Source organism: Phalaenopsis equestris, unplaced genomic scaffold (genome assembly GCF_001263595.1).
Source record: "Phalaenopsis equestris unplaced genomic scaffold, ASM126359v1 Scaffold000036, whole genome shotgun sequence".
NCBI classification, from domain to species: Eukaryota; Viridiplantae; Streptophyta; class Magnoliopsida; order Asparagales; family Orchidaceae; genus Phalaenopsis; species Phalaenopsis equestris.
Window position 1 is genome coordinate 2,746,660 of NW_018164478.1, and position 15,887 is coordinate 2,762,546.

Consider the following 15,887-nt stretch of genomic DNA (forward strand, 5'->3'; position numbering starts at 1 on the left):
GCCATTTCAAGATAAAACAAGATAAAACCGAGCCATTCAACGCCAAGGAACAGCTCACAAGCTTTTGAAATATCAAGATATCGAGCCAATATATGACTTAAACAAGAACAATAACATAGAAAGTATATTTAGGCCCCCAACTTAAGTATTCCAAGCATGAAACAACTTCCAATAGGTATTTAAACAAAAGGATGCCTCATGAGGGGTTAAAACAAGCCTCCAAAACAATTTATAGGACCCTCCAAATTAAAGAAATTCCTTTTTTTTCATAGTATATGTTTCGAGCAAGGAAAAGCCACTAGAGACCAAAACCGAACCCACCGAGGGCCAAAACCGGCCCATTCAATGACTAAAACAACTCCCCCTCAGCATGTATTTTATATGAACAGGATAGTATGAAGTAAAGAAGTATGCATAAATCTCAAAGCTAACATTTCAAGGCCTCCAAAAATTCCTTTTCTGAACCAATACTTGAATGAGAAAGAGCAGTGATAAATCAAACACCAAGCCTTCAAGATAAACTTCAAGAGACTTCAAAAAATAAATCTTTTCATACTCCATATAGATTTTGAACAAATGAGGCAACCATAGGAGCTAAAACCGAGCCCCACATGCGTGAAAGACCAAATAAACCTTCCAATGTCTCATGCTATATAAGAATAAATGAAAAGCTTCATGATACATATCCTAACATGCTTGCAAGAGGAGCTAACATTGTCTAAAAGCCACGTTTCAACCCTTCTAATTGCTTCCAATAAAAATATGCTACAATAAATAAAAACATGTCATAGCTTCACCACTTTAAGCAAGTAATCAAGTCTAACTTCTAGAACATGCTCACATTTTCCATTTCTAGATGCTTGAGTACCAAGTATTTCAAAAAAAAAATAAATAAGTGTAATATCACGTAAGCATGTTGTATCGTCCACTGCACTAAGCTTGAGGGGCTCGGCAGAGAGAAACCGAAGAAAGACAAGGCACAAAGGGGGAGAAAGTACCTCCCTGAAGCAAAGAAAAGCCACACAGAAATTTTCAAAGCACTCCTCCACTTCAATCCTTCCTCCAACAGTAAGAGAAAACCAACCCAAGTACAACAGGCGAAAGAAGTAAGTGAGAAAAGAAAATGACAGAGTTTCCCCCCCCTCAGAGATTTTCTGCCACTTGAAACACATCAAATAGAGTATCATATAAACTAAAGAGAAAGAGACAGAATTATTAGGGGATCACATACGGACCGAAGGATCGAGAGGAGCAGACGCCCCCATACGGACGTGCGAGAGGCAGAGGATGAGATACGATAAGGGATGGGTCGCGGGATCGTCCCGCGTGCGCAAGGCGAGCACGAGAACGAGTCTCCAACGACACGAAGGAGTGGGCCAAGCGAAACCGAGCGAACCGCGGCTAGGGCAGAGGTCCACGAGCGCGAGAGGAAGAAACGAGAGGGGAAAATGAAATTAGGTTAAGGATTTTTAATATAAGTTATTAATTATAATAATAATAAAAATAAAATATTATTTATTATTATAATTAACATTTAAATATGTATTTTCCTCAAGACGTGCCGCGCAATAAAACGAACGTCCCCCCTAGGCAAAGTCGATGTTCTGGACTCATCGACGCAGTCTGTTTCGTCATCCGAAGTCGTTCGGGCAAACTCGTCATTGATCGGGTCAAAACGCGTCGCGGTCCGAATCCTATCAAAATTCCGGTATGAGTTTAATCAAACAGGACGGTGCAGAGGACGGCGGCGCCAAATCAACGAGTACAGTCAATCCTAAGGCCGACAGTCCTATAGGAATACTCTCTGAGTTCCTTCGGAGTAGCCTTACCTGCTAAGCAATAGCGGTCAAAACTACTATATGGAACGTCAAGTTGAGCGAAGAAAAGTTCAGAATTGCGAACGGGGAGGGCTCCTTCACTAGTTTTTTAGGAGTAGTCGACAGAAATATCATATGGCTAGATCCTAGGCTACTAAGGAAGGGAAAACTGCACCTCGACCGAAAGCGAGGTCAACACATCGGCTTAAATCTAAGGAGTTCAATGTAAACTCTTTTTTCTCTTATTTTGTAGAAAACTCATGGATCTACATGGGCAGGAGAACCATAGGAATGGGGTTGCAAACATCACATTTCATTATAGTGAACAATACAAAAGATGACAACAAACTATAATATTTGTATAATAATAGATCATAACCCATTATAGGAGCTTAACTCTAGATTTTACATATACTGAAAAAGAAAAAATAGTGAACTCATCACCAAACCATTGAATGTAATATTAAACCAATGAGCCGATGGCTGAATTGACCAACATAATAGCTAAACTGAAGTGTCAGAAATCATAAGGTCTCATATACTTCTCATATGCATCATTATAGGCATGATCCAAATAAATTGAAGTTAACAGCCTAAAGTAAATCGATTAAAATAAATTCTACAAATTTTCAAGTTGTTAATTTGGCATTCAAATGTTTAAGACTCTTGTTTTTGATAAGTTTGAACTTTCATGTCTTTGCGAACTCCATCTGGTTTAACAAAATTTTAATTTTATTGAATGAAGTATATAATATTCATTAAAAAACATAATTGTATTTCTTGTAATATAATCAATCAATCATCACATATAGGTTCATCACGCAATGCATAAGATAATTTTATATCAACTTCTATAATGGACCCGATTTCATCATCAAAGTTAATTTTTGAAATGAGATATGTAGAACCATCTGGCATAATGTTGGATGTGATTTTAGACGAAGTGGATTGAAAGAGAAAAGAATCCAAACCCTAGTTGCTTGTTGATGCAAGAGATTCCAATTAGATACATTGATGAAGTGACTGAATTTATTTGAATTTTCAATTTATATCCATATGAAGCTTGATTAATGTCCTCCCTCATTTGATATATTTTAATTAAACAATTCTATTAGAATTCCATATCTTTGGTGATTTACTAATTAACCTCAATATGGAGTCCCACTTTTAGTTGACATATTAATAAAACTGCAGGCTCTACTACTAATTTTGTTTATGATGCCTTAGGGTGTATGATTCTGAATATAATAAATGGTGCAGAGGATGAAATCACAACATGACTTTGAAAATCATAGTTTCACAAACCTCAAGCTAGAACAAGAACTCGTCTTAATTTTGATGTAACATAAAGTATGAGAAATTCACATTAAAAAAATAATCTGATGATTAAATAAATGAAATAAATTTTGTGAGGACATTGAAACTGTAAAAAAACAAACTTGACTGTGATTGACTCGACAATAAGGATGTTAGTTCTAATTATTTTACCTAAAATTAGTCATTGCTCTTAAGCCAAATTTAAATGATGTAGATGAAGAAAGAACAAGGTAATGAGATCCCCAAACACAAAATCTAGGCATCACATCAGTACAAACTAATTATTTATCCTAATAATTAATATTTTCTCTTGCACTGCTTTCAAATGAATCAATATCTCATCAAGAATAAAATATTCAAATAATATAAATTTTATTAAAGCAAAGGTTCCCTATGAAATTCCTCAAATATGATATTTATCATTTAACCCCTCAAGTTTGGTTGTTCGGAGGAAATTGAGCCCTGTTTAAATACACTTAGGTTAACATGTTAATCGAGACAGATTCGAGCCTTTGTTCTCCTCAATAGAAAACTTTTGAAGTCCAGGTGCATGATAAACATTTGAATATAATCCTAAATATTAAAAAGTCGCTTAAAAAATTACACAACAAATGACTAGGTTATGCTTTAGGAACCACAATAATTGACGACTTACCACAGGAATGTGATAAAAATCGATCACAAACCAATGCAGGTGTCAAAATTTGGATTCTACAGATACAACAGCATGAAAACAAACAACTAGGATAAAATTAGTGAACTTTATGGAAAATCAGTGAACTTTTAACCAACCAACCAAACCCTGTCATCAAAGTAATAAAAGACTACATTCCGTTCTTATGGGCATTCTAAATCACCAAAATTAAAAAATTAAAACAAAACAATAAAAACCTTACCTTTTTATATCTCTAACTTAAATCGAATTCATCTTACTTCATCGATTTTTATATTGCCTTTTCTACCTTCTAGGTAGTAAACCAATCATAAAATTTATACTGTTGCTTTCTCACTGCTCTTTTTACAAAATTTGTAGGCTTTTACAGTCATTATAAGCGTTGGTAGTATTTGACTTTTGGCATTCATTAAAAGCATAAATTGTTTTCTTAATGACCTTACGTACCTTCTGGTTTCACCATTAAATCTCCTCACTAATGCTCAATATAATGTTAGACTCTCCTAAAACTTATTTGTCATTATTTTCCATATTCACATCAAATTTGGCTTGACTAAAAAAATTCATTTTAAATGTTCCTTTCTGATGGAGCTTGTATAATGTTTTTTTTTTTATTAATTTCACTTCCATGTTATTTCGACAAGAATTCTTGTTTAGAAACTATCACACATTTATTTTTTGTTCTTCAATTATGTCCATTGTCAGTCCTCGTCAAAATCACATTTGCTCAACATATAAATATAGAAGTTTCTCCATTTTTACAGCTTGTTGTGCAAGCTTTTACTGATATTGATTATGGACTTAAAAAATAATGATAAAAAGAACTAAAATAGAGAAATGCTTATTCATAACTTCTTCATCTTTGGATCAGATTTTAGGTCAAGTTGACAGAGAGCTTGAGAACTTGAATTCACAAACAGCTGCTAAAAACGTTAGGTTTAGTAGATGTTCCACAGGATGTTATAGAGAAACTGAAATTGATAACACGCGCAGTGGTCATAAGGTATGCTCTTTTTTGAACATTTTATCGTTTATGTTTCTTGAACTTTTGTATGGGTTGGTGCTTCCATTTGATGTTCTTATGAAATGATTAATTTAATACAACATTCCTCTATAAATGTCAACAAACATTCGACTTCAGATCAGTGATTTTCAGATTTCTGTGAGCATGTTTTTATTGAATGTTGATCCCCTCATAAGTATATTGGAAATAATACTGCAGTCTCCCTGTGGATGGGTGGAATCTGGTACATTTTCGGGTGGGCATTTCCAACCCTGAAATTTAATTATTTTCATCATTATGAACTTTTCTATTATTTTTTAATATTATTAAGCTTTTTTTTTTCTTATTTTTTGCACCTGACTCTCAATAAATTTATATGCCAAAAGTGAGGGGAAAAAAATCTTTCTCGGTGGGAATATTTTTTCACTCTCAAAATAGGCTAGTTTTGCAACGGCCTAGGATGCTCAAAGTGGAATGCATATTTTTATTTTTCCATTGATATTAGAGGATGCTTACTCTTACACACAAAAACGGTAGGTTACGTTTTTTGCTTTTCTAAGGTTTATCTTTTATTTTTTGGGGCCAAACTAATTTGAATTATGCAGATGCTCAAATTTAAACTGGTTTTTAAAGCATCATTTAATTGAGCCATATTCTAACAAATTTTGTCTGTAACCATAAGCTGTTGAACTTTATATCTAAGGTATGCTTTCCATAACTGCTACTTTGACAGGGCTGTTGCCGATTGACAGGCTTGAAATTTTTATGCATGGCCATTTGTCATTATAGATAGTTTTGTTGTTTTTTGTGGATTGGCATGGTTGTTGTTGCTCTCTCCCACCAAGAACCGTGACTTTGATGACTTGTTGATCGCACATCTCAGCTTCAATCTTGTTGATCTTTTACTGTGCGTGGCACTTTGTTTTCCGCATCAACGGCCTTCTGTCGTTGCTCTTTCTGTTTCTTAGTCTCATGTCTCTTCTACTTTTAAAGCGGCTAATATATCACATCATTGATTTATCGGCGCCTCCATTCCCACTGACAAGTGTTCATGATTAGTATGCCCGTGCCTAATAGAGCATTACAGTTTTATATTTTGGAAAATGGATGTTAACCTGAGTTTAAATGGATTTAAAAGCCTATTCATTCAGGAGATTTTCAGATTTCATTGAAAGAATATAAAAAATATTTCATCTTGATCACCTGTCAAATGGCAAGGCAATTTTGGAGTGTAAGAAATCAACATGGTATAAAATTTAAATTTTGTATCATATTCAACATGGTATAAAATTTAAATAGAGACAAAGAAGATCATTTTTGAAAGAGTGATAAAAGGTAGCGCTTGCAGGATAGATGACATATAGTGTTTGTGTTAGAAATAAAAAGACTATTAGGACAGAATGAATGCTAAGAAAGAAGAGGAATAAAATTTGAAAGAAGTAATTTTATTTTGCTTTATTTTCTTCTTAATTTAAACTCAAACACATTACATCTATTTATACTAGTGACATCCTTATTAGGATCGTGCCAACATATTTCAATCTTATAGCAACTATTAACTCTTTAGAATACTCTTCTATCTTCTCTTACAAAAATCTTTAATTACATATTCCAGATTTTTTTAAACACTCTTTTAAAATGGCTTCTAGAATCCTCTAAAATTTTCTTTTAGAATGAGTCTCTAGAATTCTCGAAAGACCATTCTAGATTATGGGCTCAATTAAAGCCCAATTACATATTGGCCAAAATCAAGTTTGATTTTTTCAATACCCTCTCTTAAAGTTGATTTGTCATCCCGAACAATTTTTTTATCTTGATAAAATCTTCATACTTGAGCGGCTTGGTGAAGATATCAGTTACTTAATCATGAGACTTCACATAATCTATGTGCACTTTCTTTCTTGTGATGCATCATCTAATGAAGTGATAGTGTGTGTCGATATGTTTATTTTGATCATGAAAAACATGATTCTTCGCTAAAGCGATAACTGATATGTTGTCAACATAAATTTTCATTAGCTTTTCTTGTGGCAAACTTAACTTCAACAAAGACAAACACCAGAAGTTGTAACAACATGCTCAGCTTGACAAGTAGAGATGGTGACAATTGATTGTTTTTTTTACATCCAATTATAAACAACGTCTCCCGTGTAAAACACAAATCTGTGGTGTTTTTATCTCATCCAAGTCTCCAGTCCAGTCGCCATCACTATATCCGACAAGCTTGTAATCATTGATGATGAATATAATTCATTCATCCCTTTGATATAGTGAAGAATCCTCTTGGCAGCTCCAAGTAGAGCCTCCATATGGTGGCTAACGAGTCTAACAACATAAAGAATATCCGGCTTGGTGCAAATCAAGCAGTGCAAGCTTACAATCAAGCCCTTAAACAAAGGTTGAATTAATCTTTTCTCCATTCTCATTATTGGATAACTTGTCTCCACATTCTAATGGCGTGTTTATGGGCTTGCAATCGTTCATATTGATTTCTTGAGGATTTCCTTTCTATAACTTTCTTCAAAAATAAAGATGTCTTTAACTTTTTGTTTAATTTCAATTATGAGATAATATGTCATTCGCCAAATATCTGTCATCTCAAACTCTTTAGTCATCATTCTCTTGAACTCTTTGAACATTATTGGATTACTTCCAATGAAGATCAAATGATCCACATACAAGCACACTATCTAGGCATCTCCATCCTTGACTTTGACGTAGAGGGCATTTGATGAAGTTTTTCTCGAGGAAATACTTGTCGATGATGTTGTTCTGAGCCCTAGGTGCTTGTTCAACCCGTAGAAAGCCTTATTCAGGTTCAAAATCTTATCTTCTTTCTCTTTAAATTTATAACCTAGTGGTTGCTAAATGAAGATGACGTGGGGCGGACGCAGGACTTTTGAGGCTGAAGCAGACTTATGCCTACATGCTTGAATCTAATCAGTCCAGGTCTTTTCTTACTGTGGAGTGTCGGTCGGTCCCTTGTTCACACTCATAGTTATCTTATTATTTTAAAATTATTTATGTGAGTTTGAGGTTAGTATTTATGGTATGTTTGTTTGGGACAACTCTGAATCAAACCCTAATGTAAGTTTGTATGTTGTGTCATTGTCATTTTCTATTTTTGTTTGGGTGATTGTAAGCTTCTATTTGAATTCGGTAATAATATTTGATTTTTCTATTGTTGTTTGGTTACCTTTTGTATCATTTAATATTGGGGTTAGTCTGACCCTAGTCTTCTCCTATGGTTACCAAAATCTCCCACACTATTATTGAATTTTTCAAATCGACCACCTAAAATTTTTCTTTCCCACCCTACATCACCCCATACGCTCTTTTCCACCTACCCAGACCCAAACCCTAACCATGCCCCTGAGGAGATAACTGTCGGAACCCGATCAAATGCTTACCATGGAAAAGTTTTAATGGAAACTTTGGCGACTTCAACAAAGACTTGCTGAAATTGAGGGGAAAACTCAGGGAGAGGTCACTGTCAATTGTGTTAGTGAGACTCGAAAAGGAGAGTGTGAGGAACGCCTAAATCTCTTCCGTAGGAATGATTCCAGTGAAGAGGAAGGTAGGCCATGAGGCTTTGGGATTCAATATCATAAGAGGCCGAGAGATGATTTTCCTGTTGGAGGACATAAGGAACTCAGAGTGATGGTAGCCATACCAGATTTTGGGGAAGAATGAATCTGGATGACTTCATTGAGTGACTGCAGATGGTTGATAAAATTTTTAAATATAAGGAGTTACGCACTGACAGGAAAATGAAATTTGCTGCCATGAAGCTGAAGAAGAGTGCTTCTTTGTAAAAAATAATCTAAAGAGAAAGAGAGACAGGGAGAATGTCAAAATGAGATCACTACCTGGGAGAAGATTAAGAAGGAGATGTGAAGAAAATATCTACTCCCACACTGCTGTCAGGACATGTTCTTTATCCGGTGGAATTGTTCTTGGAAGAGTTTACGGCGGAATTTGAGTCGCTTAAGATGAAATGAAAGCTAACAAAGCTAGAGGAGAACACGATAGTCGGGTACTTTGGAGGGTTTAGTAATGTGGTCTTGCTTCAACCCTATTGGTTGTTGGGTGATGTCATACCCTGGTATTGAAGGTGGAGAGACAGTAGAAGCAGAGCAAGTAACCAACGATATTCAGGTAGCTACCCACATTTGGGAGTATTGCAGGAGTACACCTGAGGGAGTTGAGAAGACTAGCCTAGAGAATGACAGTCCTTCAGAGTGAGAAGTCTGAGAAGAGTAGCACGCCCAACATAGTTCCAGCTAGGAAATGCTTAAGATGTTATGGATATGGACGTATTGCCTCTAGTTGCCCCACAAGCCGAGCCGTTTCGTTCACCGAGCGGGGTGCATTGGAGGAGGTGAGGAGGCAACTGAAGAGCAAGTGACACAGGCGTCTCCTGCTGTTAGACCCAACACGGCTTCTGGGGTCGTGTGAGAGGCGCATAGTCAAACCAACTGGCAATCGTTCGATTTCTTTCTGATTTTTAGCAAGTTACCTCATTTCCTCTCATTCATTTTTAGTCTTTTCAAATATGTGTTATATTAGGTTTTGAATTACAATTTTTTGTGTGAGTTTATTTAGGACAGCCGCAGGCGTCCGTTTTCATCCTTTCAGGGTTGTATCCAAGGGTCGAGTGGTACTCTGGTTGTATCTCGCTCTCGAGGTGATTATTTATCCTTCCCCCATTGCTTCTTGCCACTAAATGTCATCCTTCCATGCTCCAGCCACCCCTCAGGACAACAACTATTGTTGTTTTTCCCTCTCCCTTCCTTCCCAACCTTGATGCCACCCAACACAGCCTTTTTCACCCTTCCACAAACTTCCCACATTACTTCTAATCGCCGTCCCTCGCTGTTGCCATCCGAAAAATAGCAAACATGTTCTCCTGTTTTCCAGCCTTCTGACATCGCTGTCGCAGCCCCGCAACTACTTGCCTTGCTATTATACCGTTTTCCAACCATGCGACATCACTACCACAGTCCCGCAACTCCTTCCCTTTGATATTATATTGTTGATCTAGCTGCTCACAAGCCCTACCACCTCTCAGAAACCTTACCTGTTGTAACCAACACCCTCCAACACCCCCAACTACCCATTCCAGGCCACCTAGTCTTCACCACTCATGAATTGACTATCATTTGAGTTTTTGTGTCGGGCCTGTTGTTATTTCTTGTTTTAGTGTGTTGGTTGTAACTGCTTATTAGCTTTGAAGTAAGAATATCTTGCTTTTTCGTTGTTGTTTGGGTTAACTTCAGCATCAACTAGGTGAGGAGTGCCAACTTACAACAGATGAGGGTGAAATGCTTGTAGTTCGACGGGTCTTTTAAATGGAGGTTACAAGAGAGCAGCAGTGGCTTTACCATAATATCTTTCATACCCATTGCACTGTGAAGGGAAAAGTGTGCAGCCTTATCATCCATGGAGGTAGTAGTAAGAACATGATGTTTACATAGATGGTGGACAGGTTGAGCCTAATGCCAATAGACATTCTGAACTGTATTCTCTCACGTGATTGGAGAATGGGAACGTGATCTGTATTGGCGGGAAATGCCTCGTGGAGTTTTCCAATTGAGAACCAACTGTAGAATCAGATGTGGTGCAATGTTGTACCAATGGATGCATGTTATATTCTGTTAGGGAAACCATGATAGTTTGATCGTCGTACTTAAGGTTGTAAAACGAGCCGAGCTTGAGCGAGCTCAGGCTTGGCTCATGTTCGGCTCGTTGGAATAGCTCGCGTTCGAAATTGGCTCGTGTTCGAAATTGGCTTGTGAACAGTGTGTTCGTGTTCGACTCGATTTAAATATTTGTGTTCGTGTTCGGCTCGAAATTGGCTCGTTAAAATTAAATTGAAAAAAATAGATGTAAAGTGTGAGATTCGAACCTGGACCAAATCTATAGAAAATAAGGGATTAACCACATTACCACATGAGATGTTATGATTTAAATTTAGATATAAATATATATAATATATTATTATATAAATAATATATGTAATATATTATTATATAAATAATTATATAATTTTTTGTTTATTTTGGAGCTAAAACAAGCCGAACACGAGCGAACAAAGAATTGTTCGTGTTCGGCTCGGTTTCTTAACGAAATAGGCTACACGAGCTACTTAACGAGCCGAACACGAGCTATTCGCGAATAACGAGCTTTTTTGACAACCCTAGTCGTACTCAGCATAATGGATTCAAGAACACTTAGTCACAAAGGATGGAAACTACATAGTTCTCCTACCTTTTGCTAAGTCTCAATGCTCCAACATTGTTGCTCCTGCTAGAGTTGTTCGCATCGCTCGCTATTGCTTTTAAAGATCTGCTTTCAAGTTGAGCTGGGGTCGGCTCAAAATCGATTGGATTGGATTGAGTGCAACTCAAAATCAGCTCGGCATGAAACTGAATCGAGCCCAATCTGCTTAAAATCGAAACAAGTTAGCTCAAACTGAGTTATTTTCGCTTGTTCCAACGTCAAATCGGCTCAATGCGGCCTAAAATCAAAACAAGCTCGCTCGAATTGAGTTATTTGGATTTGTTCCATCTCAAAATTGGCTCGTGGCTCGTTATATTTGATTTTCTTAGCATTATATATATAACTTTTATAAATAAAAAAATATTTCGAGCTGATCTCCAGCTAGTTCAAGCCAATCCATTTATGGCTCAAATATGCTAAAAAATCCAACTTTTTGGCTCATAGTGTAGCTCGTTTATTTCAATCTGATCTCAATCCATATTTTCAAGCGATAAACGATTTTCAAGCTAAATCCACAATCCTACCACTCATGCCCTAGACTAGATTTTCTCACCGCGAGAGCTTTCTTCGTCCTTCTCTCCCAATCTCAAACTTCAGTGGCATGGTTCTTGTACAGGATACCACCCTTGTCTCCTCAGCCTTTGTCTTCCTCTCTCACTTACTTTCTGCTCGTTGGCGTCGTTACCTTCAACTTCGTTCAATGGTATCATCTCCTGCATTACTTCTCTCCTTTGTACATCTCTCAATTTGTTTTCTTTGGTTGAAATTGTTTGGCTTTGAAAGGAACGTCTTCTTCCTGCTTAGAACGATGAAATGACCCCACCTCCCTTGCCTATAAAGCAAAATAAGGAAGCACTACAAAGTGAGTGAGGGGGGAGAGAGCGAGAGATTGATACTGGATTTATTCCAAAACCATAAAAACGAAAACAAATATTGCTACTCTAAACAGACTAGGCTATAATCACGATCAAATGGAAATAGAAAACACAACAACGACAATATCCTGCTAGGGCTCGAAGAGGAATAACCAGGGACAACGGTGACAGAGATAGGGAAGGGCAAGAAACAGGTGACTGGTGGTTGGATATAGGAAAGGGGAGGGTTGACCGACGACTAGGAAATCAAGGATAGAGATTGGGGAAGGTTTGTGGCTGGAATCTGGGAGGTAGGTAGACTGTAGGGCGGCGGGCGGCTAGAAGCAGGAAGCGAAGAAGAGGATAAGAGGTCTGCAGCTGGATTGGGAGGATGGTGATGGGGTGACCGGTGGCTGGAATAGAAAATGAGGGGATGGGGTGGCTAGCGGCTGGACTAGAAGGAAGGGGAGAGGGTGGTCGATGGCTAGAATATGGAGAAGGGTGTGTGGGGTAATCGAGGAGATAATCACCTTGTCGGAGCAGGATACAATCAGAGCATCACTTGTCATCGGATACAACCCTAGCAGGGGGAGACACCTAGAGGCACAAATCTTAAAACAAAAACAAAATTAAACCCTAACTCAGCAAGCAACATATTTATAACTGGTGGGGCCCAGCCTAATAGGCCCAACTTCAGAGAAAGAAAAAGCCTCCCCTGCTTTTGTCACCCATAGCCAATCAAAATGGCCAAATATGTTGTCGGGGGGTGTTGGTCATTCATGATTCTTTGTTGGAGAGTTTTGAAGGGATCATTTGGTTTGTTGAGAAAGAATGCAATGTATTTGGAATATTATGGAGTTGTTTAGTTCGGTGCAAAACAAATGCTAGAGTATAAGTTTTATGTATTTTATTTGAAGAAAAATGAAATCAATGTAAAAACATTGAGGTGACAGCCAATGTAGATGGTGACAGTAACACCGGTGATCGGAGGCGATGGCTACTGCCAATGGCGATGATGGGTTGTAACGACATGTGACTAACTACGGCGGATGATGATGGTGGTGGTCAGTGGTGGCCAGCGGCGGTATTCACGGGCGACAACTATGGTGACTATTGGAGGTGCTAGGTGGTGATAGCAACTGTGGTAACAGTAGCAGTGGCGGTGACTATGAAGACAACAACTGACAGTGAGTGGTGACTGGTTCATGGAGAGGATGGTAGTGGTGATGATGATGGCAATATCGATGGTAGCAAAAAGTGATGGTTTTTAGCTACCAATGATGGCCGATGCTAGCAACTGACAGCAGTTGACAACAACACATGCTACTCAAGGAAAAGTGGATTTATAATTTGGAAATACTTTTGGGTTTAAATGATTAATTATGATTCAATTTTGCCTATGTAATTAGAGTTATCTTTAAAAAGTAAAATTTTAAATGTTTATGATCGTTTTGGTAGGTTTTTTTTTTCAGAAAGAGATAATTATTAACATTCATGATTCTTTGTTGGAGAGTTTTGAAGGGATCATTTGGTTTGTTGAGAAAGAATGCATTGTATTTGAAATATTATGGAGTTGTTTAGTTCGGTGAAAAACAAATGCAAGAGTACATGTTTTATGTATTTTATTTGAAGAAAAATGAAATCAATGTAAAGCATTGAGATGACAGCTAGTTTAGATGGTGGCAGTCACACCGGTGATCAGAGGCGATGGCTACAGCCAATGGCGATGATGGGCTGTAACGACATGTGACTAACTACGGCGGATGCTGATGGTGGTGGTCAGTGGTGGCCAGCGGTGGCCAGCGGTGGCCAGCGGTGGTGTTTGCGGGCGCAACTATGGACTATTGGAGGTGCTAGGCGGTGACAACAATTGTGGTGACGGTAGCAATGGCGGTGATTATGAAGACAACAACTGGCAGTGGGTGGTGACTGGTTCATAGAGAGGATGGGTAGTGGTGACGAATGATGACAATATCGATGTTAGCAAAAAGTGATGGTTTTTAGCTACCGACGATGGCCGATGCTAGCAACTGACAGCTGTTGACAAAAACTGCAGTTTGTAGTGTATTGGGACTCACCCAAATCTGTTAAACTTGAAATACACAAGAAATGAATTACTAATGTTGCATTTGGAATACATTGAAATTTTACCATGGTGAATCTGAATCAAAACCTTACCAACTCTTGTTAGTTTTTCTTCCCTTCAAAACAAGTCAACTTTTTTTTTTTCATCTGGGGAAGCCTAAGCATGAAAGCCTAAGCATGAAAATTTGGTGTTTGATGTCTTTCTTTCTTCCCATCTCATTTCATGCTTTGAATGAATGTGACTTATATCCTGGTCTTCTACTTGGCATATTTATCGGTAGCATTTCAGATTTTTCTGTTTCAATTCATTATTACAGTTGCTAAAATGTGCTTTATTTTGCTCACAGGATATTTGTCGGGACGTACTTGAATCAACAGGGTACAGTTGTGGTTTCTGACTAACGTATTAGGAATTATTATTATTTTTTAAAATTTAAATTGGGTTGTTAATCTATTGTCTGAAAATGACAGAACTAGAAGCAGCTCCAGCGCTCTTACAAAACATGTTGAGCAGATCTCTTCCACTGCTACAGACATAATGAGCAATCATACAACGTTTCAAGATGGACCATTTAATCTGCGTTTGGATATCAATGTGCATGAAGTTCAGCATTACTCTCCCTCACCTGCTATTTCGTGTGTGGAGGCTCCTCCTGTTATTGGTCATGTTTCTCAAATAACTATTCCAGAACCAAACAAATTGCATGTCGAATCATGTGACACGTCCTCAACATCCAAGGTTACAAAAGATGTGCATATAGTGAGTGCACTGAACGTCACTCACTTCTACTTTGTTTATCATGGCGTCATTTATGCCTTTTTCATTGCATTGAATTCCAAACTGTGGCATATGGGAGTTATTTCTGTTTATTTGCATTTTCATAATTTGATATATTTATTTGATCCTTATCCGTTCATGTCTTTATTTGATTTTATTCTTCAGTCTGCTGGTCTGATGGAACAGTTTATGGAACTTGCTAAGGACAACACTAAGAAGGATTTGGAGACTTGTGGAATACTTGGTGCCTCCCTCGTATGCTTGGCATTCATTTTTTTTTTTGGGATTCATGGAACTAGATGCCTCATCCTAAATTTTTTCTTATAACTGTTTCATCTGCTAAATTTCAGCTTTCTAACACACAATGCAGGAGATGCAAACTTATTATGTAACCACTCTGGTACTGCCTAAGCAAGAATCAACTTCCAGTTCTGTACGTTAGATCCAACATTTTTTACTTAAATTTACCATGCTATCATCATTTTATATTAGCTGCCTTTTCTTTTATTTCCTGTCAACATTGACGGCTTATTCTTGAATCTCAGTGTAATGCTTTAAATGAAGAAGAGATTCATGCTATACTGGACGGGGAGTCTCTTTATGCTGCAGGATGGATCCATGTGAGTATTAGTATTTTCTTTAGTAAGCTATTCCTATTATTAAGAAGAAGATGGTTGGTTGTTCTGTATATATTAATCATGTTTATTAACGAGTTATCAAGTCTCCTGTAAATTTTTTCTTATTTTACAATGAACTCTTTTTTATTCTGATTTTTGCAATTTGTCTCTCAATTAATTTTGAGTTTTTTTATATTTTTGAATTATTTGATTTCTCTTTTTTAAAGTCAAAATTTTGGCCGTACTCCGGTGTCTTCTCCCAAGTGGGGAGATAAAGATGAGTAATTGGTCTTCCCACTAAGCCTAGAAAGGCATGCATGGAAGGTGTCGTGAGACCCTTCGGCCCGAGTCTTCTAACCCATTGTGCTTAAAAAAGTGCACATAGACCTTCAGGTATCTGTGAACAGAATAACGGTGTTTCTCTGCCAAAGTGGAACACCCTGAAAAGTTACTCCCCCCCC

At 37.5% G+C, this 15,887-nt stretch overlaps 1 protein-coding gene across 1 annotated transcript in view; it reads left to right on the forward strand.

The window, feature by feature from the left end:
* LOC110018829 (AMSH-like ubiquitin thioesterase 2) overlaps positions 1–15,887 on the forward strand; it is a 25,032-nt gene that overhangs the window by 5,970 nt on the left and 3,175 nt on the right. Inside the window, exons 4-9 of the mRNA XM_020716284.1 lie at positions 4,679–4,810; positions 14,379–14,410; positions 14,503–14,791; positions 14,975–15,064; positions 15,180–15,242; positions 15,355–15,429. Of these exons, the coding sequence (XP_020571943.1) occupies positions 4,679–4,810; positions 14,379–14,410; positions 14,503–14,791; positions 14,975–15,064; positions 15,180–15,242; positions 15,355–15,429 (681 nt within the window). The remainder of the gene's footprint in view (positions 1–4,678; positions 4,811–14,378; positions 14,411–14,502; positions 14,792–14,974; positions 15,065–15,179; positions 15,243–15,354; positions 15,430–15,887) is intronic.